General features: G+C 41.7%; 1 protein-coding gene across 4 annotated transcripts in view; it reads left to right on the top strand.

Annotated features, from left to right (window-relative positions):
- Nucleotides 1–27,032, top strand: part of acacb (acetyl-CoA carboxylase beta) — a 37,211-nt gene that overhangs the window by 1,059 nt on the left and 9,120 nt on the right. Inside the window, exons 2-36 of one of the 4 annotated variants that reach the window (XM_058636352.1) lie at nucleotides 1,755–2,301; nucleotides 5,444–5,576; nucleotides 5,661–5,799; nucleotides 5,981–6,090; nucleotides 6,179–6,260; nucleotides 6,353–6,451; nucleotides 7,254–7,363; nucleotides 7,464–7,574; nucleotides 7,665–7,874; nucleotides 7,978–8,148; nucleotides 8,255–8,416; nucleotides 8,512–8,675; nucleotides 8,823–8,973; nucleotides 9,063–9,166; nucleotides 19,786–19,867; nucleotides 19,960–20,105; nucleotides 20,191–20,341; nucleotides 20,445–20,579; nucleotides 21,260–21,406; nucleotides 21,502–21,690; nucleotides 21,781–21,881; nucleotides 21,967–22,055; nucleotides 22,451–22,575; nucleotides 22,660–22,773; nucleotides 23,017–23,130; nucleotides 23,227–23,316; nucleotides 23,399–23,517; nucleotides 23,943–23,966; nucleotides 24,496–24,630; nucleotides 24,719–24,815; nucleotides 24,905–25,012; nucleotides 25,096–25,152; nucleotides 25,961–26,002; nucleotides 26,112–26,327; nucleotides 26,419–26,574. In XM_058636352.1, the coding sequence (XP_058492335.1) occupies nucleotides 1,775–2,301; nucleotides 5,444–5,576; nucleotides 5,661–5,799; nucleotides 5,981–6,090; nucleotides 6,179–6,260; nucleotides 6,353–6,451; nucleotides 7,254–7,363; nucleotides 7,464–7,574; nucleotides 7,665–7,874; nucleotides 7,978–8,148; nucleotides 8,255–8,416; nucleotides 8,512–8,675; nucleotides 8,823–8,973; nucleotides 9,063–9,166; nucleotides 19,786–19,867; nucleotides 19,960–20,105; nucleotides 20,191–20,341; nucleotides 20,445–20,579; nucleotides 21,260–21,406; nucleotides 21,502–21,690; nucleotides 21,781–21,881; nucleotides 21,967–22,055; nucleotides 22,451–22,575; nucleotides 22,660–22,773; nucleotides 23,017–23,130; nucleotides 23,227–23,316; nucleotides 23,399–23,517; nucleotides 23,943–23,966; nucleotides 24,496–24,630; nucleotides 24,719–24,815; nucleotides 24,905–25,012; nucleotides 25,096–25,152; nucleotides 25,961–26,002; nucleotides 26,112–26,327; nucleotides 26,419–26,574 (4,710 nt within the window). In that variant the 5' untranslated portion in view covers nucleotides 1,755–1,774. Of the gene's footprint in view, nucleotides 1–1,754; nucleotides 2,302–2,789; nucleotides 3,063–3,328; nucleotides 3,444–5,443; nucleotides 5,577–5,660; nucleotides 5,800–5,980; nucleotides 6,091–6,178; nucleotides 6,261–6,352; nucleotides 6,452–7,253; nucleotides 7,364–7,463; nucleotides 7,575–7,664; nucleotides 7,875–7,977; nucleotides 8,149–8,254; nucleotides 8,417–8,511; nucleotides 8,676–8,822; nucleotides 8,974–9,062; nucleotides 9,167–19,785; nucleotides 19,868–19,959; nucleotides 20,106–20,190; nucleotides 20,342–20,444; nucleotides 20,580–21,259; nucleotides 21,407–21,501; nucleotides 21,691–21,780; nucleotides 21,882–21,966; nucleotides 22,056–22,450; nucleotides 22,576–22,659; nucleotides 22,774–23,016; nucleotides 23,131–23,226; nucleotides 23,317–23,398; nucleotides 23,518–23,942; nucleotides 23,967–24,495; nucleotides 24,631–24,718; nucleotides 24,816–24,904; nucleotides 25,013–25,095; nucleotides 25,153–25,960; nucleotides 26,003–26,111; nucleotides 26,328–26,418; nucleotides 26,575–27,032 lie in introns of those variants that run through there. The other 3 variants (XM_058636356.1, XM_058636354.1, XM_058636353.1) reach the window with 3 other exon arrangements.

Below are 27,032 nucleotides of genomic sequence, written 5' to 3'. Positions count from 1 at the left end.
ATGGGACAGTGGCTCACAAACGCAGCCGTCATGTCCCACTGGCAAAATTAGCTTCTTATCCGGCTTCAGTTATTGATTCCATAAAATGAAAAGTCAAGATGACTTTGCACATGGCCTTTAATTTGAATCAGTGCTCTTAATATTATTTGAATCAGTCTACTTTTAAATGTCCAGTGCAGGGTAATGCAGCAATGCCAGCACGTTTGTTCTGATCAGTGTCGGGTACAAAAGTACAAGTATCTTCCCAGAAAATCACTTTGATAGAAAGTAAAAGTCTTAAAGCATATGACATTTACTGTATCAAAAGTAATTTTCTGTTATAAAATGTACTTAAGTTTTAGAAGTAAAACTATTAAAGTGAGGAGTAAGGATTGAACCATGGTAGGTCATAGGTTGTGGGTTCAATTCCTCTCTCTGCCAGTCTATATGTGTCCTTGAGCAAGACACTTAACCCCATGTTGCAGCGTGCAAGCATGCAAGATATGTGAATGGGTGAATGACAAAACCATATATTGTAAAGCAGCTCATCAAAACTAGAAAAACTTTTTTATTTGGTAGGAACAAGTAACTAAGATAGTTAAGAGGAAATGTAGTGGAGTAAAAGTAGAAGTTGCTAGAAAGACAAGTTAAGCAAAGTACAGATACGTGAATTTTGTACTCCAGTACAGTAACTTTGTTATATTACAGCGCTGGTTATGAGTGTATTATATTAATATATATTGTTTTAAAATGAAAGAAAAACCTTTTGTAGCCTTAAAATAACTACTGTCTGTGTGCCTTAAGCGAGGCTTGCTGTATGGAGACCGCCATTTTGTGCCAGAAGCAGATGTTTACCACACACACAAACAAACAAACAACCACTTCGTCCACATATACGTGACACATAAACCAGCAAAGAAGAAAGATGTAAATGAGTGTGGAAAATGAGTGTGGAAGAGTTTTACTACCTATATATCAGGTTGTTTTTCCCCTGTATGTTTTCTTTTTTTGTCTTTTAAATGTGAGCCTTACTCACTTATCTCAAATTACCAGGAGTGTCCCTGTCCTGACGGTACCTCTGACTTCCAGCCTCCACAAAGCAAATGCTCTTGGACGAGAATAGTACACAGTGTAGTTTAATGTATCCTCTGTTTACTTAAGTCCAGCTTTGAGGACAAAGTTTGGAAAAGATAATGTCTCCTAATAACAGTCCGACTAATACTGGATTTTAGGCCAGGTGTAACTTCCTATTTAGCACCTGTGGTTGGAATCTTAGTTAAACTTGAAAGTGGATTCATTCCAGTTAACTAAACCTGCTGTCTTTTAGATTACAAACAGATTACAGAGATCTGGTCATTTATTTGCAGACATTCCTAATATTCATCTGGCTTCTTCTTCGTCGTCCCACAGCTTTAAGAAAACCCTAGCAAATTAATAATACAGCAAAATATGTGATGCGGCATTATTTTCAGTAACCATGGTGAAAAAAAAAAACAATTCCAAAAAAGGGAATGAAGAGCACAGATGAAAGGCAGATACAATTCCATTGCTCAGGGAATCAAATTTTGTGCACCTCGCTGGAGAGATACTCCACTTTTAATATAGACTCATGTGACACCACCTTAGACATTTGATCATTTAGATTTTTCGGTCACGTGTGCAGTGGTACATGTAAACAGGCTCCTCTTACAGTTGGCCTATATACTGTATGATGTGTGTATGTAACTCTATAATCACTTGTATAAATCATTATGTCCACTTTGTTATTGTTGCAGCCACAGGAGGATGTCTGTGAATGCTCGGGTTAGCAGTATTGGGATTAGTCCTTTGGCTATTGTTGCTGCTGTGGAGGTCTAACAACAAGCTGGCTGCGATGCCTGAGAAAGGAGAGGAATCTCCATTTGGCTGTGGCTCCTCAGCAGCTGAGGACGACACACCGGCTTCACACAGTCCTCGTCCAGGCCAACATTCCCAGTCCCCGGTGCCCCCTACCTCAACACATCAGGAGAGTCACAGTCCCATGGCCGACAGCGCCTCTGCAGGTCCTGTCACCAGAGCTATGGACTCTGAGCCTCCACAGTTCTCCTCTGAGGTAACAACAACTCAGAAACCCAGCAAAACCAAAGCGCCGATGTTCAGCTCAGGACCTGAGGTGAGGTCACGCCTCAAATTCGTCCTCGGAGCATCGGAGGATTATTCCTCCGATGACGAGGCTTTGACCACCAAACCTCCTAGTGGTGCGTCCCAGCCTTCGGCCTCCACCCGGAAATCTACTCCTCAGACGTCCACTGCAGCCACGTCGTCCAGCTTCACGGGCATCAAGTAAGACCCTGTTTTTATTCAAGCAAAGTCTCTGTGGGCTATTTAGGGTCATGCACGTTTTACTCATGTTGTTTACGAGGTTTGGGGGAAGATGTATTTGTTCAGAAAGGTGAGAGTCAGTGGTGACGTGCATCAGTTCAAGGTTGGAGTACTGAAACCGTCATTGTGCGCGTCGCGGGAGGGCTGACGATGGCGGACACAGCCGAGCTTGCATTTCTGTCTATTTTGGATCAAGCACAATGAAATAACTTTCTTCAGTGGTCGCCATGTTCGTTGACGCCTGCAACTTGGCACTCTGCACTGCCCTCTACAGGAAGTATTGAGTAATGTAAAACCGATAAAAATTGAGTATACTGTAAATGGGCTTTAACAGGGTCCCTCAATTATATTGTCATTGCTGTTGCTAGTGGGAGGAGGAGAATCTGTGAGATTGTTACATGACAACTGTGCATTGTCACCTGACTGCATCGAGAAGAGACTCGTGCTATAGTTGCCTGCCAAACACCTCGGCTCTATTATTGGAACAAGAGCCTCAGCCTGTGACTTTGACTCTCGGTCACAACACGGCAAACAAACAGCAAACACTTTGAAATCCTACACGCACCATTTATTTATTTCTTTGCTCTTTTTTCTTTCTTTTACATTTGAAGTAGTAAATGTGATGGAGCGTCAGCGGAGTTGTGTATTTCACAAGTGTTTGAGTTGACATACTTAGATGTGCGCTAGTAGGACTCGTGGAAATCACTATGGCAGCGAGAATGGTAAGAGATTATACTTTGCTAAATCTCAGATTTAGAATCGTCTTCCTACTGTTTCAACAACGGTTTGTGTAGGTGAATGAATGGTTTGTTTTCGGTTGTTTCGGAGCGTTGCGTCCTTTCATGTCCGGACCTTTATTTTGAAGTGGAATGAATCGGTCTGTGCTGGTGGTTCTGCCTCTGGATCTGTAGATAGTCTGCTGCACATGTGGGAGGGGTGCGGGGCGGGAGCGTCTGAGAGGAAGCACTTTATAGCGGTCCCCTTTTGTTTTGGTCAACTTTTCCACATTCATTTCTACTTCCCTGTAGTAGAACAATTAAAATAGACTCTGGAATGGAGGGAAACAACTACCAAAGTCCTAACTTGTTCCCATATCTGCTGAAGTAAGTCGCTTTAAGAGCTTTGACATTGTTATGAGTAACGTGATACTTCAGCTGCACTGTTTGTTGTTTGAGCAAACAACACGGTTTGTGCCGGAGCAGCAGGAATACTGAAAAAGTAAATGTAGTCGCAACTCCTGCAGATGTTTTTTGAACAGGAAGCAATGCTTAAGTAGTTGCACTGTTGTTATGTAACCGTTCAGAGCCTGTCATGGCACATGCAAGTCTGAGGCAAAAAAAAGAAGAAAAAAAAAAACACAAACTCTCACAGTCTGAACTTACAAGAGGAGGGAAGTGTGAAACAGACCAGAGTAGCTCTGTGTTGTCACCATGAAGCAGAACAGTAACATGTTTTAGCACATTTTCTCCATCCCTAGGCCGTGTGTATGAACAAATACTGACTGTTTGCACTGTGCATCATGTACTGGAAAAGGTTCAGAAAGTGGGTTAGTAGAAGTGCATGACACTGACCTGTAAAGGTTATCAAAAAAAAGTAGCTCAATAGTTAAATGTAATCTACATTTCCTCAGTGAATGGGAACACTGCAGGAGTTAAGTTTAAAGGTCACGTTAGAAGTCCGGGCAGAAGTCCACAATCCGGGCACAAGTCCACAATCTAGCCGTTTCTCAGTGGCATCTTAACTGGGAGCAGAATTTCCATGAAGGTACAGCCGGTTTGTGGTGTATTTGCAGTGTGACTTGACGTCACTCAGCTGATCATTACGGTATGTAAAATTAAATTATGGGATGTCACTATATAGTGTTTCAAAACGTAACCTTTGCAGTTGTTGGCTGTGTTTGTACTGATAAATGATTTTAAGCAATAAAATGACTGTATGTCAGTAAGTATACATTTAGTACCTTGGCAATGAATTACTCTAATTAAAAAAATCTAATAAGAGCTGTATACCATCCAGTTTATTAATTTTTCAAACATAGGCATTGAGTTTGTGACTGTATAACAAAACGTTCAATTTTCTTGTTGACTGAAACACAAGAGCTCAGCAAAGAGGCTCATTTGGTTGTTCATGGACGCTGAGCTATCAATTGTTAAAACAAGTAAACACATGTAGACTCTAGTCCACTCAATAACACTTATCAATAGATATTATCAAAGACTATTATGGAGAAATATCTCAACGTTAACACACATTATATTACAGCAACAATATGGTATTAGTATAAAGTATTTATCTAGTAATCACCTAGTAATAGCTTGGTAATAAATATAAGAAATGGATGAAATGTAGCCTATAGTTATTCTCATTACCAAGCTTTAACTTGGATATTACTTTGGAAATAACATAATATTATCTTCTTATTGGAAATTGCATGAAAATGAAGATTATATTACCATGACATTTTCCTCCATATTAACTATTACCGTGTTTTTAATGTACTGTAATGTAAAGTGTGGCCTACGATGTTAATACGTGAATATAGGTGTCTGTTTAAAAGATTTTAATAAAAATGATCTCAAATAAGAAAACATTTCCCACATAAAACATGCCTATATCTGTAAAGGGTTTCAGTCTTCGAGGTCGTTGTGTCTTTAGGAGTTTAAATAAAGGCAAATTGGATCTGAAGCTAAATAAAAGCAAGTTCATTTGCCTAAAACATTAACTTAAAGCAAAACTCCTCCCTGTTTCTGGTCAACATTCTCACACAAATACTGAGAAATCACCTGCCTGTGTTACGTATACATTAACTGTACTTTTATTGCCTCTGCTGTGATGTACGACTGTTCAAACTGTAACTTGATAATGTGTCTCTGCAGAGCAGTGGTTGGGTGTAATTGTAAAGATAAGATCAGAAATAAATGGGTTGGTCCACAGAGACAGACTGAACGTTTGAACTTTGACTAAAGTTTTGGTTTTCTGTGCATTCGATGACCTTTTGCCACGTCGTAGCTAGTTAACACGTCCTGACTGACACAGTTATGTAGCTGGCGATCCTCTGTACACGGCTGATTTAAATTGACTAACAATGAGCTTTTCACTCCAGGCCTAGCATGTCTGGTCTTCATTTAGTGAGAAAAGGACGTGAACACAGAAAGATGGATCTGCACAGGGACTTCACTGTGGCCTCACCTGCTGAGTTTGTCACTCGATTCGGTGGCAATCGTGTCATCGAAAAAGTAAGAACGAAAGGCCTTTCTGGATTTTCACTGTTTCAATTTTTTTTTTATGCAAACTTTAGAGGTTTTCTCTCTCTGTTACAGGTGCTGATAGCAAACAATGGTATCGCTGCAGTCAAATGTATGCGTTCTATCCGACGCTGGTCCTATGAAATGTTCCGCAATGAGAGGACCATTCGTTTCGTGGTCATGGTAACCCCTGAAGACTTGAAAGCTAATGCAGGTCATTGTGAACTTCTTCATAATCATCTTTTGTTCTTTTAATAACCCTGCAAATATCACCTGGGTGACAGGTTTTCTATTCAAATCTAATAGTCGGCTGTTTGGCTATGCAGTCAAAGCAAGTGAGTCCCAGTTACTGAACAAATATTTGATCTCATGTGTTTTTCTTTCTTCGTCTGTAGAATACATTAAAATGGCAGACCATTATGTGCCTGTACCTGGTGGGCCAAACAATAACAACTATGCCAACGTAGAGCTTATTGTGGACATCGCAAAAAGAATTCCAGTGCAGGTACGTTTCGGTGTTTATTTACATTTATCCTATTTATTTATTTTTATTAAATGTATGATTATATGGTACGTTGTATTCATCTTTACAGGCTGTGTGGGCTGGTTGGGGCCATGCGTCCGAAAATCCCAAACTGCCTGAGCTCCTGAACAAAGCAGGGATATCATTCTTAGGTATATACTATATAGAAAAATAAAGTTTGAAAATGCTAAATAATAATCCGTTACACCTCGTTGTTTGATGATAATTGAACGTTTTCTCTCAGGGCCGTCCAGTAAGGCCATGTGGGCTCTTGGGGATAAGGTGGCTTCATCTGTTGTGGCCCAGAGTGCTGACATTCCCACATTACCCTGGAGTGGATCAGGTGATGCATGACCGTCATACACAGTGTTAGTTCCCATAGTGTAGTGTAGTGATTCCAATACAAACATTTTAAGTTAATAACTTGTGGTGCTAGTTAGATACTTTAGTAATTTCCTGTTATAGGATTTCTCTGTTTTTTATGCACTGTCACTTCATCCAAAATGTATTTCCTATATACTATACTATGTCAGTGTACTAATGTGTGGGGATATACTGTGGGTATAGCATAGGGCTTTAAATAGTAGGAGTAGGGCTTCCAAATAATCTATTTTAAGGAAAGCTCTCATAGTAGAAGTGACAATATTATATTCATAAACAATATATAGTTTTCTTTGTCTAGTGGAAGGAAGTGGATGGAATCAAATAGTGAATGTCCTGTTACAACTAGCTGTTGGATACAGTATCACACTGTGAAATATCACAATATTTTGGAAGTATTTTATACACTTCTAGTATAGACCATAGAGCATAATATATAAAAAGTGGATGTAGTCTTCCATTTTGCTGCATTAGGCCAACTGGGAACGACTGCTGGTTGCAGAAAGATCTCCATTTGACTGGAAGTGTATGGGGAAAATTAGCCTACCTCATCGTTCATTTATGTCATCAAATCATTTCCCGAGGAGTTAATGACCTCAATCAATAGTTTCAGGTCTTCTTCAATAGCACATGATGTCAGTTTGGTAAATGATGTTCCCATTTAATAGACGAGCACGCCACATATGAGTGGACACCAGTATGATTGATAGTTGAAAGTAAATACAGAATATTCAGGTTTAATCTGGTGTGTCGCCGTTTGCCAGGTCTGAGAGTGGACTGGACAGGGGAGGACCAAGAACGAGGCAATGTGATCAGTGTTCCTCCTGAGGTCTACAATAAGGGCTGTGTTCTTGATGTGGATGATGGCCTGGCTGTAAGCACAGCGAGCAAAATCAACAATATGATATCTACACGTTTTCTGCATTTTTTGTATTTTTTTTTTGCAATTTTTTGTATGTGCTGTGTGTTTGCAGGGAGCTGAGAGAATTGGTTATCCAGTTGTAATCAAGGCCTCTGCGGGCGGTGGTGGAAAGGGTATCCGTAAAGTGGAAAGTTCTGAGGATTTTCCCAGTTTATTTAGACAGGTTTGTGTTACATTTTTACCGCCCAATGTCTCATTTTTTTTGTAAATAAGCCTTCACTTTACGCAGCAATACTTACCTGCTAACATGCAGGTTCAGACAGAAGTACCAGGCTCCCCCATCTTCATCATGAAGCTGGCTCAGCATGCAAGACACCTCGAGGTTCAGATACTGGCCGATGAGTATGGAAATGCAATCTCGCTGTTCGGACGGGACTGCTCCATCCAGAGAAGGCACCAGAAGATCATAGAGGAGGCTCCTGCCACCATAGCTTCTCCCTCAACGTTTGAGCAAATGGAATGGGTTAGTTTACGTCACCGTGTGTCTTTAATTTCCCATCTGATTGAACGCAGCTCATCTGGTCGAGACTTCTTTGTTTTGCCTCTTCATTCTTTTTCTGGACTAGTGTGCTGTGCGACTTGCCAAGATGGTGGGTTATGTGAGTGCAGGCACTGTGGAGTATCTCTTCTCCGAAGATGGAAGTTTCCATTTCCTGGAGCTGAATCCTCGGCTGCAGGTTGAACATCCGTGCACGGAGATGATCGGCGACGTAAACCTGCCTGCTGCCCAGCTTCAGGTAAACATCTGTCAGATGACAGTGGACACCACATGAACAATATTACTCCTCTAAGTATCTACACATTTAATCCTGTCGGTGTAACTCAGAGCTTCATCTCCGACAGATTGCAATGGGAATCCCGCTTCATAGAATTAAAGACATCCGCTTGCTTTATGGTGAAAGTCCATGGGGCGACACCCTCATTAACTTTGAGACTCCAGACTGCATGCCGAGTCCAAGAGGGCACGTCATTGCTGTCCGCATCACCAGCGAGAACCCCGATGAGGTACGTGTCACTCCGAGCGACACTCCAAACAACACAGTGTTGTTTTTTTTTATGCTTTTAACTGACTTCTCGTCCCCGTGTCTCGCCTCTCGCAGGGTTTCAAACCAAGTTCTGGCACCGTGCAGGAGCTGAACTTCCGCAGCAGTAAAAACGTGTGGGGTTATTTCAGCGTGGGTGCGACCGGTGGCCTGCATGAATTTGCAGACTCTCAGTTTGGACACTGTTTCTCCTGGGGCGAGAACCGCGAAGAGGCCATTTCGTAAGTGTGTGTGGTTCCTTGATGAGACCAAAATATCTGATATTTAAGGCGTCAGTGAATTTGTGATTATTTTTGGTAAAACGTGATGAAATCCAAATGATGTATAAAACAAATGTTTATCACGTGTGATACTGCGTTCACCTTCAGGAACATGGTGGTGGCTATGAAGGAACTGTCCATCAGAGGTGACTTTAGGACAACGGTTGAATACCTCATTAAGCTACTGGAGACAGAGAGCTTCAGAAACAATGACATTCACACGGGCTGGTTGGATCATCTCATCGCAGAGAAAGTGCAGGTAAGAGGCTGAAGATCCTGATGCCACATCTTTTAGGAGCATTTCCTTTTATTTTGCTGCATCATTGCAGTCACATGCTCTGTTTGCAGGCGGAGAGACCAGACACCATGCTGGGCATTGTTTGTGGGGCGTTACATGTCGCCGATGCTGCTTTCAGAAAGAGCATGTCTGACTTCCTGCATTCCCTGGAAAGGTTAGTAGACACGGTCTTTCAACATTTAACATGACAGTTCAGAAATAACATGGTAATATTATAGAAGTACGTTGTTATTATATCTTCACAGCTCTGGTTGAGCAAAGATACCTAAGGTCTTTGTTTCTGTTGTTTGTCTTGGTGCTTATTTCTTTCAGATTTAATTTGTTGTTTATATTTGCGTTTGTACTTTTTGTATAGCACTTTTTGTGTAACAACCTTGAACTAGTACCGCGCGCGGTTCTGAACGGGTTCGAGCCGACCCACGCGGGTCGCCGTGTGCCACGGCTCCCCGCGTGCCTCGCGCTCTCACCCGTTCATTCACCGTGCGCGGTACTAGTTATTTTCAGTACTAGTTATTTTCAGTACTAGTTATTTTCAGCGGCGTCCCCGCGCATGTCGTTCCAAATTTCGAGGGGGATCGGGCAATGTATGGCAAAGTTATAGGGCACTTCCTGTTTAAAATGGCAGACTTCCTGTTCGGTCAAGTGCGTGTCCGTAAACGTGTTCAGGGAACTTCCCTTGTCTTACATATCAAGTTTTGTGCAGATCGGACAATCTTAGAGTTTACTTCCTGTTTCGGGCATTCCACTTCCTGTTGGGAGGTCATCTTTTGCAGACATGCTCAGGACAGGTCCCTGGTGTCACATATAAGGTTTCGTGCAAATCGGACAACGTACGGCAAAGTTAGAGGGCACTTCCTGTTTAAAATGGCCAACTTCCTGTTCGTCTCCGTAAACGTGTTCAGGGAACTTCCCTTGTCTTACATATCAAGTTTTGTTCAGATCGGACAATGTAAGACTTTACTTCCTGTTTCGGGCGTTCCACTTCCTGTAGGGTGGTGACCTTTTACGGACATGCTCAGGACAGGTCCCTTAACTCACATATAAGGTTTTGTGCAGATCGGACAACGTACGGCAAAGTTAGAGGGCACTTCCTGTTTAAAATGGCCGACTTCCTGTTCGGTCAACGGCGTCACCGTAAACATGTTCAGGGAAGGTCCGGTAACTCACATATCTAGTTTCGTGTCAATCGGACAATGTAAGACTTTACTTCCTGTTTCGGGCGTTCCACTTCCTGTAGGGAGGTGACCTTTTACGGACATGTTGAGGAAGGGTCTGGGGTCCCACATACTAAGTTTCAAGTGGATACAACAATCCCTGTTGGAGCAGCATCAAAAACTATAAATGTAATTCTGTCTGCTGTCACCAGGGGGCGCTGTATTTGAAAATGAATATTTTCATATAGACGTGTTCAGGGCCGGACTGTCATCAATCCTTGCAAGTTTGGTTCAGATCGGACCAGGATTGGCAAAGTTGTAACAGTTTGTTTTTTTAGAATTTTCTACCACCACCAGGAGGCGCTGTTTTCAAAATGTACCGTTTCAGCAACATAGTCGTCTTCAGCAACTAACCATCATCAACTATAGCAAGTTTGGTTGGGATCAGACCTTCCATCGCAAAGTTATAAGAGTTTCATTGTCTGTTAGGAAAAATTATTATTATCTCCAATTTTGGCGCCCCCTATCTCGTACGCCATACAATATTTTAAAAAGCTTTTGATAACTTTTGATGCTCAACTCGTCCACATTGATCTCACCAAGTTTGAAGGTGATCGCACAAAAGCTCTAGGAGGAGATAATTGAAATACAAGCTGTCATATTGTCTGCTGTCACCAGGGGGCGCTGTTTTCGAAATTGAATATTTTCATATGAACGTCTTTAGGGCCGGACTATCATCAATCCTAGCAAGTTTGGTTCAGATCGGACCAGGATTCGCGAAGTTGTAGCAGTTTGATTTTTTGTCAAAAAAATACGACTTTGCGTCGTTGCCATGGCAACACCGTTAAACGATTTGTCGTCATATTGATCACGCATCATCTACCATGTGTTTTGACTGTTGTCACCAATTTTGAGTGCGGTACGATTATCTGTGTAAAAGTTATTCCCGAAATCGTAAAAAAACTTTTTTTTTGTGTATTTTCTTTCACCACAAGGAGGCGCTGTTTTCAAACTTCACCGTTTTTTCATAGACGTCTTCAGCCATGGCCCATCATCAATCATAGCAAGTTTGGTTCGGATCGGACCTTCCATCGCGAAGTTATAAGAGTTTTGTTTTTCTGATGCGAAACATCAGAATCATCGCGAACTTTACCGCCCCCTATCTCGTGCGCCATGCGACATTTGAAAAAACTTTTGATACCGTGAGCTCCTCAACTGGTCCACAGGGACCTCACCAAGTTTGAAGGTGATCGCACGAAAACTCTAGGAGGAGTTAGTTCAAATACCATTGCTGCGAATTCGCCAAAATCGCCAAAAAATCACCAATCAACCCAAGATGGCGGATTTCCTGTAGGTTTCACGGGAAAGTCGTCATCGACTTTTTTGACCGTCCCCACCTAATGAACGTGTGTACCAAGTTTCGTTCACATACGTTAAACCCGACATGAGTTGACCTAATAGAAGTTTTTTGCGTGACTTTTTAGCCCCTCCCACTTCCAATTTTCCACGCATTTTCCCCGAACGACTTTCAGACGTAAATTTACACCAGGATTGATGCGGTCACAAAAATCTGTGAGTTTTGGGGTATGGGAAAGGCCTCAAAAATGCGATTTACTTTTAGGAATAATAATAATAATAATGAAAATAACTAGTACTGAAAATAACTAGTACTGAAAATAACTAGTACCGCGCGCGGTTCTGAACGGGTTCGAGCCGACCCACGCGGGTCGCCGTGTGCCACGGCTCCCCGCGTGCCTCGCGCTCTCACCCGTTCATTCACCGCGCGCGGTACTAGTTATTTTCAGTACTAGTTATTTTCAGTACTAGTTATTTTCAGCTGCGTCCCCGCGCATGTCGTTCCAAATTTCGAGGGGGATCAGGCAACGTATGGCAAAGTTATAGGGCACTTCCTGTTTAAAATGGCAGACTTCCTGTTCGGTCAAGTGCGTGTCCGTAAACGTGTTCAGGGAACTTCCCTTGTCTTACATATCAAGTTTTGTGCAGATCGGACAATCTTAGAGTTGACTTCCTGTTTCGGGCATTCCACTTCCTGTTGGGAGGTCATCTCTTGCAGACATGCTCAGGACAGGTCCCTGGTGTCACATAAAAGGTTTCGTGCAAATCGGACAACGTACGGCAAAGTTAGAGGGCACTTCCTGTTTAAAATGGCCAACTTCCTGTTCGTCTCCGTAAACGTGTTCAGGGAAGTTCCCTTGTCTTACATATCAAGTTTTGTTCAGATCGGACAATGTAAGACTTTACTTCCTGTTTCGGGCGTTCCACTTCCTGTAGGGAGGTGACCTTTTACGGACATGCTCAGGACAGGTCCCTGGTGTCACATATAAGGTTTTGTGCAGATAGGACAACGTACGGCAAAGTTAGAGGGCACTTCCTGTTTAAAATGGCCGACTTCCTGTTCGGTCAACGGCGTCTCCGTAAACATGTTCAGGGAAGGTCCAGTAACTCACATATCCAGTTTCGTGTCAATCGGACAATGTAAGACTTTACTTCCTGTTTCGGGCGTTCCACTTCCTGTAGGGAGGTGACCTTTTACGGACATGTTGAGGAAGGGTCTGGGGTCCCACATACTAAGTTTCAAGTGGATACAACAATCCCTGTTGGAGCAGCATCAAAAACTATAAATGTAATTCTGTCTGCTGTCACCAGGGGGCGCTGTATTTGAAAATGAATATTTTCATATAGACGTGTTCAGGGCCGGACTGTCATCAATCCTTGCAAGTTTGGTTCAGATCGGACCAGGATTGGCAAAGTTGTAACAGTTTGTTTTTTTAGAATTTTCTACCACCACCAGGAGGCGCTGTTTTCAAAATGTACCGTTTCAGCAACATAGTCGTCTTCAGCAACTAACCATCATCAACTATAGCAAGTTTGGTTGGGATCAGACCTTCCATCGCCAAGTTATAAGGGTTTCATTGTCTGTTATGAAAAATTATTATTATCTCCAATTTTGGCGCCCCCTATCTCGTACGCCATACAATATTTTAAAAAGCTTTTGATAACTTTTGATGCTCAACTCGTCCACATTGATCTCACCAAGTTTGAAGGTGATCGCACAAAAGCTCTAGGAGGAGATAATTGAAATACAAGCTGTCATATTGTCTGCTGTCACCAGGGGGCGCTGTTTTCGAAATTTAATATTTTCATATAGACGTCTTTAGGGCCGGACTATCATCAATCCTAGCAAGTTTGGTTCAGATCGGACCAGGATTCACGAAGTTGTAGCAGTTTGATTTTTTGTCCCAAAAATCCGACTTTGCGTCGTTGCCATGGCAACACCGTTAAACGATTTGTCGTCATATTGATCACGCATCATCTACCATGTGTTTTGACTGTTGTCACCAATTTTCAGTGCGGTACGATTATCTGTGTAAAAGTTATTCCCGAAATCGTAAAAAAACTTTTTTTTTGTGTATTTTCTTTCACCACAAGAAGGCGCTGTTTTCAAACTTCACCGTTTTTTCATAGACGTCTTCAGCCATGGCCCATCATCAATGGTAGCAAGTTTGGTTCGGATCGGACCTTCCATCGCAAAGTTATAAGAGTTTTGTTTTTCTGATGCGAAACATCAGAATCATCACGAACTTTGCCGCCCCCTATCTCGTGCGCCATGCGACATTTGAAAAAACTTTTGATACCGTGAGCTCCTCAACTGGTCCACAGGGACCTCACCAAGTTTGAAGGTGATCGCACGAAAACTCTAGGAGGAGTTAGTTCAAATACCATTGCTGCGAATTCGCCAAAATCGCCAAAAAATGGCCAATCAACCCAAGATGGCGGATTTCCTGTTGGGTTTGGATCATGGTCATAATGTAATTTTTTCTTCATCCTGACCCACTACACATGTGTACCGAATTTCGTGCATGTGCGATATTTGTGTTGGTCATGGTGAATTTGGACAGGTGGCGCCGCACTTATTGGCCCCTCCCACATTCAATTTTCGACGCACATTCCCCGAACCTTTTTCAGACGTAAATTTACACCAGGATTGATGCGGTCACAAAAATCTGTGAGTTTTGGGGTATGGGAAAGGCCTCAAAAAGGCAATTCATTTGGGGGAATAATAAGAATAATAATAATAATAATAATCCTTCCAGTTTCAATAGGTTTCTTGCAACCTTGTTGCTCGAACCCTAATAATAATAATGAAAATAACTAGTACTGAAAATAACTAGTACCGCGCGCGGTTCTGAACGGGTTCGAGCCGACCCACGCGGGTCGCCGTGTGCCACGGCTCCCCGCGTGCCTCGTGCTCTCACCCGTTCATTCACCGCGCGCGGTACTAGTTATTTTCAGTACTAGTTATTTTCAGTACTAGTTATTTTCAGTACTAGTTATTTTCAGCGGCGTCCCTGCGCATTTCGTTCCAAATTTCGAGGGGGATCGGGCAACGTTTGACAAAGTTATAGGGCACTTCCTGTTTAAAATGGCAGACTTCCTGTTCGGTCAAGTGCGTGTACGTAAACGTGTTCAGGGAACTTCCCTTGTCTTACATATCAAGTTTTGTGCAGATCGGATAATCTTAGAGTTTACTTCCTGTTTCGGGCATTCCACTTCCTGTTGGGAGGTCATCTCTTGCAGACATGCTCAGGACAGGTCCCTGGTGTCACATAAAAGGTTTCGTGCAAATCGGACAACGTACGGCAAAGTTAGAGGGCACTTCCTGTTTAAAATCGCCAACTTCCTGTTCGTCTCTGTAAACGTGTTCAGGGAAGTTCCCTTGTCTTACATATCAAGTTTTGTTCAGATCGGACAATGTAAGACTTTACTTCCTGTTTCGGGCGTTCCACTTCCTGTAGGGAGGTGACCTTTTACGGACATGCTCAGGACAGGTCCCTGGTGTCACATATAAGGTTTTGTGCAGATCGGACAACGTACGGCAAAGTTAGAGGGCACTTCCTGTTTAAAATGGCCGACTTCCTGTTCGGTCAACGGCGTCTCCGTAAACATGTTCAGGGAAGGTCCCGTAACTCACATATCTAGTTTCGTGTCAATCGGACAATGTAAGACTTTACTTCCTGTTTCGGGCGTTCCACTTCCTGTAGGGAGGTGACCTTTTACGGACATGTTGAGGAAGGGTCTGGGGTCCCACATACTAAGTTTCAAGCGGATACAACAATCCCTGTTGGAGCAGCATCAAAAACTATAAATGTAATTCTGTCTGCTGTCACCAGGGGGCGCTGTATTTGAAAATGAATATTTTCATATAGACGTGTTCAGGGCCGGACTGTCATCAATCCTTGCAAGTTTGGTTCAGATCGGACCAGGATTAGCAAAGTTGTAACAGTTTGTTTTTTTAGAATTTTCTACCACCACCAGGAGGCGCTGTTTTCAAAATGTACCGTTTCAGCAACATAGTCGTCTTCAGCAACTAACCATCATCAACTATAGCAAGTTTGGTTGGGATCAGACCTTCCATCGCGAAGTTATAAGAGTTTCATTGTCTGTTATGAAAAATTATTATTATCTCCAATTTTGGCGCCCCCTATCTCGTACGCCATACAATATTTTAAAAAGCTTTTGATAACTTTTGATGCTCAACTCGTCCACATTGATCTCACCAAGTTTGAAGGTGATCGCACAAAAGCTCTAGGAGGAGATAATTGAAATACAAGCTGTCATATTGTCTGCTGTCACCAGGGGGCGCTGTTTTCGAAATTGAATATTTTCATATGAACGTCTTTAGGGCCGGACTATCATCAATCCTAGCAAGTTTGGTTCAGATCGGACCAGGATTCACGAAGTTGTAGCAGTTTGATTTTTTGTCCCAAAAATCCGACTTTGCGTCGTTGCCATGGCAACACCGTTAAACGATTTGTCGTCATATTGCTCACGCATCATCTACCATGTGTTTTGACTGTTGTCACCAATTTTGAGTGCGGTACGATTATCTGTGTAAAAGTTATTCCCGAAATCGTAAAAAAACTTTTTTTTGGTGTATTTTCTTTCACCACAGGGAGGCGCTGTTTTCAAACTTCACCGTTTTTTCCAAAAACGTCTTCAGCCATGGCCCATCATCAATGGTAGCAAGTTTGGTTTGGATCGGACCTTCCATCGCAAAGTTATAAGAGTTTTGTTTTTCTGATGCGAAACATCAGAATCATCACGAACTTTGCCGCCCCCTATCTCGTGCGCCGTGCGACATTTGAAAAAACTTTTGATACCGTGAGCTCCTCAACTGGTCCACAGGGACCTCACCAAGTTTGAAGGTGATCGCACGAAAACTCTAGGAGGAGTTAGTTCAAATACCATTGCTGCGAATTCGCCAAAATCGCCCAAAAATCGCCAATCAACCCAAGATGGCGGATTTCCTGTAGGTTTCACGGGAAAGTCGTCATCGACTTTTTTGACCGTCCCCACCTAATGAACGTGTGTACCAAGTTTCGTTCACATACGTTAAACCCGACATGAGTTGACCTAATAGAAGTTTTTTGCGTGACTTTTTAGCCCCTCCCACTTCCAATTTTCCACGCATTTTCCCCGAACGACTTTCAGACGTAAATTTACACCAGGATTGATGCGGTCACAAAAATCTGTGAGTTTTGGGGTATGGGAAAGGCCTCAAAAATGCGATTTACTTTTAGGAATAATAATAATAATAATAATAAAAATAACTAGTACTGAAAATAACTAGTACTGAAAATAACTAGTACCGCGCGCGGTTCTGAACGGGTTCGAGCCGACCCACGCGGGTCGCCGTGTGCCACGGCTCCCCGCGTGCCTCGCGCTCTCACCCGTTCATTCACCGCGCGCGGTACTAGTTATTTTCAGTACTAGTTATTTTCAGTACTAGTTATTTTCAGCGGCGTCCCTGCGCATGTCGTTCCAAATTTCGAGGGGGATCGGACAACGTATGACAAAGTTATAGGGCACTTCGGTTTAAAATGGCAGACTTCCTGTTCGGTCAAGTGCGTGTACGTAAACGTGTTCAGGGAACTTCCCTTGTCTTACATATCAAGTTTTGTGCAGATCGGATAATCTTAGAGTTTACTTCCTGTTTCGGGCATTCCACTTCCTGTTGGGAGGTCATCTCTTGCAGACATGCTCAGGACAGGTCCCTGGTGTCACATAAAAGGTTTCGTGCAAATCGGACAACGTACGGCAAAGTTAGAGGGCACTTCCTGTTTAAAATAGCCAACTTCCTGTTCGTCTCCGTAAACATGTTCAGGGAAGTTCCCTTGTCTTACATATCAAGTTTTGTTCAGATCGGACAATGTAAGACTTTACTTCCTGTTTCGGGCGTTCCACTTCCTGTAGGGAGGTGACCTTTTACGGACATGCTCAGGACAGTTCCCTGGTGTCACATATAAGGTTTTGTGCAGATCAGACAATGTACGGCAAAGTTAGAGGGCACTTCCTGTTTAAAATGGCCGACTTCCTGTTCGGTCAACGGCGTCTCCGTAAACATGTTCAGGGAAGGTCCAGTAACTCACATATCTAGTTTCGTGTCAATCGGACAATGTAAGACTTTACTTCCTGTTTCGGGCGTTCCACTTCCTGTAGGGAGGTGACCTTTTACGGACATGTTGAGGAAGGGTCTGGGGTCCCACATACTAAGTTTCAAGTGGATACAACAATCCCTGTTGGAGCAGCATCAAAAACTATAAATGTAATTCTGTCTGCTGTCACCAGGGGGCGCTGTATTTGAAAATGAATATTTTCATATAGACGTGTTCAGGGCAGGACTGTCATCAATCCTTGCAAGTTTGGTTCAGATCGGACCAGAATTGGCAAAGTTGTAACAGTTTGTTTTTTTAGAATTTTCTACCACCACCAGGAGGCGCTGTTTTCAAAATGTACCGTTTCAGCAACATAGTCATATTCAGGAACTAACCATCATCAACTACAGTAAGTTTGGTTGCGATCAGACCTTCCATCACGAAGTTATAAGAGTTTAATTGTCTGTTGTGAAAAATTATTATTATCTCCAATTTTGGCGCCCCCTATCTCGTACGCCATACAATATTTTAAAAAGCTTTTGATAACTTTTGATGCTCAACTCGTCCACATTGATCTCACCAAGTTTGAAGGTGATCGCACAAAAGCTCTAGGAGGAGATAATTGAAATACAAGCTGTCATATTGTCTGCTGTCACCAGGGGGCGCTGTTTTCGAAATTGAATATTTTCATATAGACGTCTTAAGGGCCGGACTGTCATCAATCCTAGCAAGTTTGGTTCAGATCGGACCAGGATTCGCAAAGTTGTAGCAGTTTGATTTTTTGTCCCAAAAATCCGACTTTGCGTCGTTGCCATGGCAACACCGTTAAACGATTTGTCGTCATATTGATCACGCATCATCTACCATGTGTCTTGACTGTTGTCACCAATTTTGAGTGCGGTACGATTATCTGTGTAAAAGTTATTCCCGATATTGTAAAAAAACTTTTTTTTGGTGTATTTTCTTTCACCACAAGGAGGCGCTGTTTTCAAACTTCACCGTTTTTTCATAGACGTCTTCAGCCATGGCCCATCATCAATGGTAGCAAGTTTGGTTCGGATCGGACCTTCCATCGCAAAGTTATAAGAGTTTTGTTTTTCTGATGCGAAACATCAGAATCATCACGAACTTTGCCGCCCCCTATCTCGTGCGCCATGCGACATTTGAAAAAACTTTTGATACCGTGAGCTCCTCAACTGGTCCACAGGGACCTCACCAAGTTTGAAGGTGATCGCACGAAAACTCTAGGAGGGGTTAGTTCAAATACCATTGCTGCGAATTCGCCAAAATCGCCAAAAAATGGCCAATCAACCCAAGATGGCGGATTTCCTGTTGGGTTTGGATCATGGTCATAATGTAATTTTTTCTTCATCCTGACCCACTACACATGTGTACCGAATTTCGTGCATGTGCGATATTTGTGTTGGTCATGGTGAATTTGGACAGGTGGCGCCGCACTTATTGGCCCCTCCCACATTCAATTTTCGACGCACATTCCCCGAACCTTTTTCAGACGTAAATTTACACCACGATTGATGCGGTCACAAAAATCTGTGAGTTTTGGGGTATGGGAAAGGCCTCAAAAAGGCGATTTACTTTAAGGAATAATAAGAATAATAATAATAATAACCAGTTTCAATAGGTTTCTTGCAACCTTGTTGCTCGAACCCTAATAATAATAATCTTTTGCATTTCAATAGGGTTCTTGCAACCTTGTTGCTCGAACCCTAATAATAATCTTTTGCATTTCAATAGGGTTCTTGCAACCTTGTTGCTCGAACCCTAATTATAAACCCTAAACCAAATAGGTATAATGATTACCTGGAAACCTAATCAGGTGATGTTATTACACTGATGGTAGCCTAGTTATTCTTATTACCAAGGGAATACCAGAATGTCATCTCTATTATGAAATTATTACCACACTATTACTATGTTTTTACTGAACTGTAATAGAAAGTGTAACTGACGGATGGATAAATATGCTTTAAAATGGCCAGTGATGCCTGGCGACCTGTCCAGGGTGTACTCCGCCTTTCACCCTTTGACAGCTGGGATTGGCTGATCAGGGTGGCCTTCAGGCGGGAGAGTTTTGTTATGAAGTGATTATTTTACTTCTATAACGTTACTCCTATAACTGACTTAATCTGCTCCATCCCTAGAGGTCAAGTACTGCCTGCAGCCAGTCTCCTCAACTCTGTCAGTGTGGATCTAATATATGAAGGAGTCAAGTTCTGCCTCAAGGTTCTGGATCTGATTTACTCCCCTTTATGCAGTCTTTGTTCAACGCTTCGATACATCTTACATTTTGAAATCAACAAATGATCTGCCTGCAGGTGGCTCGCCAGTCCCCAACAACTTACGTCATCATGATGAACGGGTCAAACATTGAAATAGATGTCCACAGGCTGAGCGATGGGGGCCTCCTGCTGTCCTACGACGGCAGCAGCCACACAACCTACATGAAAGAGGAAGTTGACAGGTAAAACTGTGACAACCTGTACAACCGGGATGCATCATTTGTGTCTGTTTATGTTTTTGGTTAATCTGTTCATTTAACCCTGTAGATTCCGCATCACTGTGGGCAACAAGACGTGCGTATTTGAGAAGGAGAGAGATCCCACTGTGCTGAGATCGCCCTCTGCTGGCAAGCTGCTGCAGTACATTGTTGAGGATGGAGGTCATATTGATGCGGGAGAGATATATGCTGAGATTGAGGTGACAAATTTTGGTCAAACGTGCCATGAGGCTTGTCATACAGTATCTCTGTATTTTTTTATTTAATTTTTTAACTGAATGGCTGTTTACACTGGGGTTACAGGTGATGAAGATGGTGATGACTCTGACTGTACAGCAGTCTGGTTGTATCCACTTTATCAAGAGACCTGGAGCAGTACTGGAGACTGGCTGTGTGGTGGCACATATGGACCTGGATGACCCCAGCAGTATACACCGGGTAGAATATAAATGAATCTCTTTATTTATAACAGTGGTTACCAACCCTTTAATTCCTTGAATTCCCCCCACCCCCCCACTTGTGTCCAATACAAACCAGGTCCCCCAACACAAACCCCTGTCCACACACACACACATGCACCAAAAGAATAAAGCGAATAATTACTAACGTTTATATGCAAAAACAAACAGCAGTTGCAGGTTTTTGTTCCTATTCTCACAGCGTATATGTATAAAAACCTTCCATAAAATCAAAATCACGATATTGCCTTGTATTTCTTGGACGTCATTTTTGTTGTACCGATGCTGACAACAGGAAAGGTGGACTGAAAAATTGGTTTTAATTTGGGTGATAATAAGTTCTGATTATCGAATAGAGTGAGTGATTAGGATTTTCTAAATTGAATATGCACAAATATGATTTTAATAACCTCACAACCTCAGAGCAGACAAAGCTCTGTGCCCACCATGTGATCTATGGTTCCCCACTGAGGGGGTTTGGACCCCAGGTTCTTGATAATATTCTGATCTCCGGGTCTTAATCAAAAATATTTTTACAATTGTTTACTGCAGGGTATTTACTGTAAGTTTTGGTTGTAAAAGAACAACTGTTTTTGTTGTTAATTGCAGATACTAGTGAAACTCAAAACTGTTCTTTTCTGTTTGACCCTTCTGTCGTAGGTGGAACTCAACACGGCCACGCTGCCACCTCAGCAGCCGCTGCCCATGGTTGGAGAAAGGCTTCACCAGGTGTTTCACAGTGTGCTTGAAAATCTGATTAAAGTCATGGATGGCTACTGTCTAGAAGAGCCCTTCTTCAACGTCAAGGTACAGAACAGTCATCCTGCTCTAAAAGATTATTCCTTAACTGCAGTTTTAATGAAGTGCTGTGTATTTTTTTAATTATCTGTTCATCTCTTTAGCTGAAACAGTGGGTGGCTACTCTGATGAAGACTCTAAGAGACCCCTCCCTGCCTCTGTTGGAACTTCAGGAGATCATGACTAGTTTGGCGGGTCGTATTCCACGTAGTGTTGAGAAAGACATCCGTAAAGTCATCGCTCAGTATGCGAGCAACATCACTTCTGTCCTCTGCCAGTTCCCCAGTCAAAGGGTAAAGGACATGCAATGACAAGGTCTTTGAATAAAAAAAGGACCCATGTTGTCGGCATATTATAATGACACTTGCTTTATTTCATTCCAGATTGCAAATATTCTAGACTGCCATGCAGCAACTCTGCAAAGGAAGGCTGACCGTGAGGTTTTCTTCATTAACACTCAGAGTATTGTACAGCTGGTGCAAAGGTTAGTTGATTTTATTGATTTTATTTTTGTATTATTTATTTGCATTATGCAGCTTTTGACACATGGTTGAACCTGTTGTGTTTAGGTACCGCAGTGGAATCCGTGGTTATATGAAGTCTGTGGTTCTTGATCTGCTCAAGCGCTATCTACAAGTAGAGATGCAGTTTCAGCAAGGTGACATTTTTATTTTCTTACATTTGTAAATCTGGGCATTACATTGATAAATGTGGGTGTTTAAATGAATACAACTAACAAAATCTTAAAGAACTTGCCCAAGAAAGCGTTTTCTCAGGAAGCCATGACAAGGCGGCAATGACAACATTGTGACAACATGACGACACGGCCTCAAATTGTTATTGTAAGGGTTTGACACCATTACTGAGCCACTGTTGTCACTTATCTCACTCCATCTCTGAATCCTCTGCATCATACATGACCACAAATGTGTCGTCAGTTTCTCTTTGTAGGCTCCAAACTCTGCCTCGCATGTGTTGCTTCATCTTTCTGCAACAAATTTGAAGTCGCATGAGAGCAAGTTGAAAACCTTACGCTTCTTTTCTGCCGCTCAGCTCACTATGACAAGTGTGTCGTTAAGTTGAGAGAGCAGCACAAACTCGACATGAGTCCCGTGCTGGAGTTCATCTTCTCTCATGCCCAGGTGTCTAAGAAGAACGTGCTGGTCACAATGCTCATAGTAAGACTTTCGTCGACATTACGACACCATGATATTTATTCTTGCTGAGGGAAAGCTTTGTGATAACGATGAGCTAATGTGCAGGACCAACTGTGCGGAAGGGATCCCACTCTGGCAGATGAGCTGATGGCCATCCTTAATGAACTCACACAACTCAGCAAGATGGAGAACTCAAAGGTGGCTTTGAGAGCCAGACAGGTAAGACAACCAGCATCTCACTTATTGTAGGGATGTTTGGTACGAGTTCAATACAATAAGGAAAAAGCAAAAAAACAAAAACAAACAAGGCCTATTTACATTTATTATTTACATTTATCTTGAAGACTAGTGCGAGTTACAGTTTGCACCACTATAGTTTTAGCTCAGTGATTTGCCAGATGCCTTCAAGTAGGGTTTTATCCAAAATCTCTCTTTGATATCACATTTCTAACTGTCTCATAGGTCTTGATTGCCTCCCATTTGCCATCATACGAACTGAGACACAACCAGGTGGAGTCGATCTTCCTGTCAGCCATCGACATGTACGGCCATCAGTTCTGTCCAGAGAACTTGAAGGTGAGTTTTGTGTTGAGACGTCTCGTTGTAATTGTACGTTTTTTTTAATTTACTCTGATGATGAATGACATGAATGTGACTTGTCATTTCCCACAGAAATTGATTCTCTCTGAAACGTCCATTTTTGATGTTTTGCCCAATTTCTTCTATCACGTCAATCAAGTTGTTTGCATGGCTGCTTTGGAGGTATGGTTTTATTTTAATTTTTATTTACTGATCATTTGTTACCGAGCCAACAGTTAGTGCTCACCACTGACTTGACTTTCAGGTGTATGTGCGCAGAGCATATATCGCCTATGAGCTAAATAGCATCCAGCATCACCAGCTGCGGGATGGATCATGTGCTGTAGACTTCCAGTTCATGTTGCCATCGTCGCATCCAAACAGGTAACACGCTGACCTCACTAAACCGCTCTTCAAACACTCTTCAGCCACAGCTAGTGCTCCATTTTTATTGTTTTCAATGCAGTTTTCAGTCTCCATGACCAGCACCAAATCTGGGCACAAACCACTACAACTTTGCTTTGTTTTCTTTTGGGCTTCAACTGATTTGTTACAGCAATGCTTTGTTTTCATGCTCATATGATGAAACCACGAGGTGTCCGGTTGAATGTATTCATTTTTAAACTTGGTGTGCTCTATAAACTACCGCTGCCTGTGGCTTACTCTGCAGTTAGATTTTCCTTTCCCCGCTGGAAATAATGTGAATGTGCAAAGCTCAAAATTGCTTCGCTGTAATCAAAATGCCTGAAGGTAGTGGTGCAGTTTGACCATCCACTGCTAATGTTCACCTGTCAATCATCTTATTTCAGAGGGAGCAGCCCCACTCTGAACAGGTAGATTAAAGCTCCTCCCAGCCAGCCAAACCTCCTGATCATGTGTACAGTATGTCTCGCAGCAATGCATGCTGGATGCACTGTGTTGCTTCTTTCTCTCATTCTGTGAAACCAGAAACATTTGGTAAAGTCCTTCATAATTCACTGTTCAGCTGTGCCTCTCCATGTTTCCTGTTCCGTCACTCCTATCATGACCTTTTTTTTTGAGACCTTTATTCTCAATTACTCTTGAATGGGGAGCCTGCATTTCTCTATCAGCCACTTTTTGATTCTTGATTTTTGCAACCTCTCAATCAGCTAAAGTAACAAATGTTCTTGATAAAAGCAATTGATAACCCCTTTTCAGTTCAATGTTAAATGTACCTATGGAGTGTAAATACTTATAATATCAATATGTAAGAACATCTGCACTTGTTTTAATTGCTTTGATTGCTCTATGTACTGTCATTTTTACTCCCTCTGGCTGTTCAGTTGTTCTGTCTGTGTGACTTTGCTCTCACTGCCTGTGTGTGTTTGTCTGTTTTTTCAGACTTCCTTTGCCAACACATGGATCGGGGCTGTTTAACACAAGTCAACAGGGAAGTGAGCTTTTCCTAGATGGAGCCTTACCCTGCCAGCGTATGGGTGCCATGGTGGCTTTCCAGTGTTTTGATGACTTCAGAAGGTCACTGTAATTTGATATTTTCCCCTCCCCTCTCTGCTAATGTCAAAGATATGTTTTAAAAAAATGTTTTTATATGATTTTCTTGCAGGAATTTCGATGAAGTTCTTTCTAGCTTTGCAGAACCCCTCATGGAGAGTTCTCCATTAGAGTCCTGCTCTAGTCTCTATGAGGAGGCGAATTGCAAGGTGAGTTTTGTGTAAGGTCAACGTTGGGCTTATGAATGGAAAGACTGTTTACACTTGTTTACAACGTTTTTCTTTTCTGTCCCGTACAGTATTCGAAAGACAACCCGATCCACATCATCAACGTGTCCATAAAAACTGCAGACACGGAGGACGACAATGCCTTAGTCACAGCTCTTACTGCCTTCACTCAGTCAAAGGTCAGTTTCCAGATCTTTTAAAAATGTGAGGTATTGGTTCACATTTTTATTTTGGAAATGAAAACTGTTTTGTTTTTATACAGAGAGCTATCCTCTTCGAGTACGGAATCAGGAGAATCACATTTTTGATCGCACAGAAGGTAATTCAGCACAGGAATCAGGCCCTTTATTTGTCATTAATACTTGTGTGATTATAGGTCACATATTCAGACTTTACATAATGTGTTTTTTGTGTTCTTAATGTGTTGTTAAGTCATTTTATTATTAGTGATATAAAGTAGCAATAATTGTGCAGGAGTCACAAAATTACATTTTTGTTCCTAAAAACAAGCCAAACGATCTTTGAACTGTGACGTATTTCCAAAATTCACAAATTCAATCAGATTTTAAACATTTTGAGTGCTTTTTGCTCAGGTGTGTTTATATAGTTGGTCAAAATATATATTTTTTTAGGTTGTGCTGGAAAAAAAGGATATAAGACACTCTAGATTGCACATTCTTATGGCCATTGTATATACTGTATGTTTAAACATAGTAATGGAAAAAGCATCTTAAATGCTCTGTGTTCTATGGGTTAACCATTCACATTGTTTATAAAGCCAACATTGACTGTTTTGTTTTACATTTTTTATATATCTTCTTCATGTGAAAATATACAACTTTTTTTATTGATCACCTCCAACCTCTATTATATTTATAATTCGAGGTTTTAAGATAAACAATATTTACATCCTAATATTTTATGTCTATATATATATATATATATATATATATATATATATATATATTATATATATATAATATATATATAATATATAGAATATACATGTTTTATATAAAATCATAGCTTCCTTTGGTTTATGAACCATAATTCCCCAAATTCCAGTCAATTCTTTGTTCAACAAGTGAGAGGTCTCTCATTATTCTTTTAAAATGTCATTCCAACAGAGAGAATTTCCCAAATTCTTCACTTTCAGAGCAAGAGATGAGGTGAGTTTTTAGTGAATTAATACATAAAATCAAGCTGATCAAAGATACGTCTGTATGATGACAAAAGCAGAAGCTCACCTCCAATCCCCCACCTTTTGCCTCTCCTCAGTTTCAGGAGGATCGTATTTACCGCAATCTGGAGCCAGCGTTAGCATTTCAGCTGGAGCTCAACCGTATGAGGAACTTTGACCTGAGAGCCGTTCCCTGCGCCAACCACAAGATGCAGCTCTACCTCGGTGCCGCTCGTGTCCAGGAGGGAGCTGAAGTCACAGACTATCGCTTTTTCATCCGAGCCATCATCCGCCACTCAGATCTCATTACAAAGGTAGTAATGGGGAACTGGAAGATTTTGATTTGTTTAAGATAATAATAATAATAATAATAATAAAAAAAAATCCCTGTGTAATCACATCCAGGAAGCCTCTTTTGAGTACCTTAAAAACGAGGGAGAACGTCTCCTCTTGGAGGCCATGGATGAGCTGGAGGTGGCCTTCAGTAACACCTGCGTCCGCACTGACTGCAACCACATCTTCCTCAACTTTGTCCCAACTGTCATCATGGACCCGTCCAAAGTCAGTATCCAGCACACACTGTATACACCTCAATGGTATTCGTGTTATTATTGCTGAAGTTATTGATTCCACCTGACAAGAATTCCATGTGACACTATTTATACTATGATTTAAATGTAATTATTTTATTAGTTTAACAGAGTTATTTGCTATAGAATATATATGATATATGATGATATACCAGTAGCCATAGTCATTATACTCTGTGCTCACTAGAGGGTGCTGTTACACTTCAAAAGCATACATAAAAGTAGCAATTTCTTGCTGAAATTCACATACCCACATATATATGTACATCCATAAGCACACATGTCTACATATAAACCCTTATGTATTTACTCATGTTTATTTGTTAAAGAGCTTCTGTGTCAATGTTTCTTCGTAATCAAATATGTCCATACACAGATCTGATTCCAAAAATACATCCACCTCCCATTTGGATTTCTTTAGTCTCAAAA

Source organism: Solea solea, chromosome 8 (genome assembly GCF_958295425.1).
Source record: "Solea solea chromosome 8, fSolSol10.1, whole genome shotgun sequence".
NCBI classification, from domain to species: Eukaryota; Metazoa; Chordata; class Actinopteri; order Pleuronectiformes; family Soleidae; genus Solea; species Solea solea.
The sequence above is the reverse complement of the archived record's forward strand: the minus strand, read 5'-3'. Positions and strand labels throughout refer to the sequence as shown.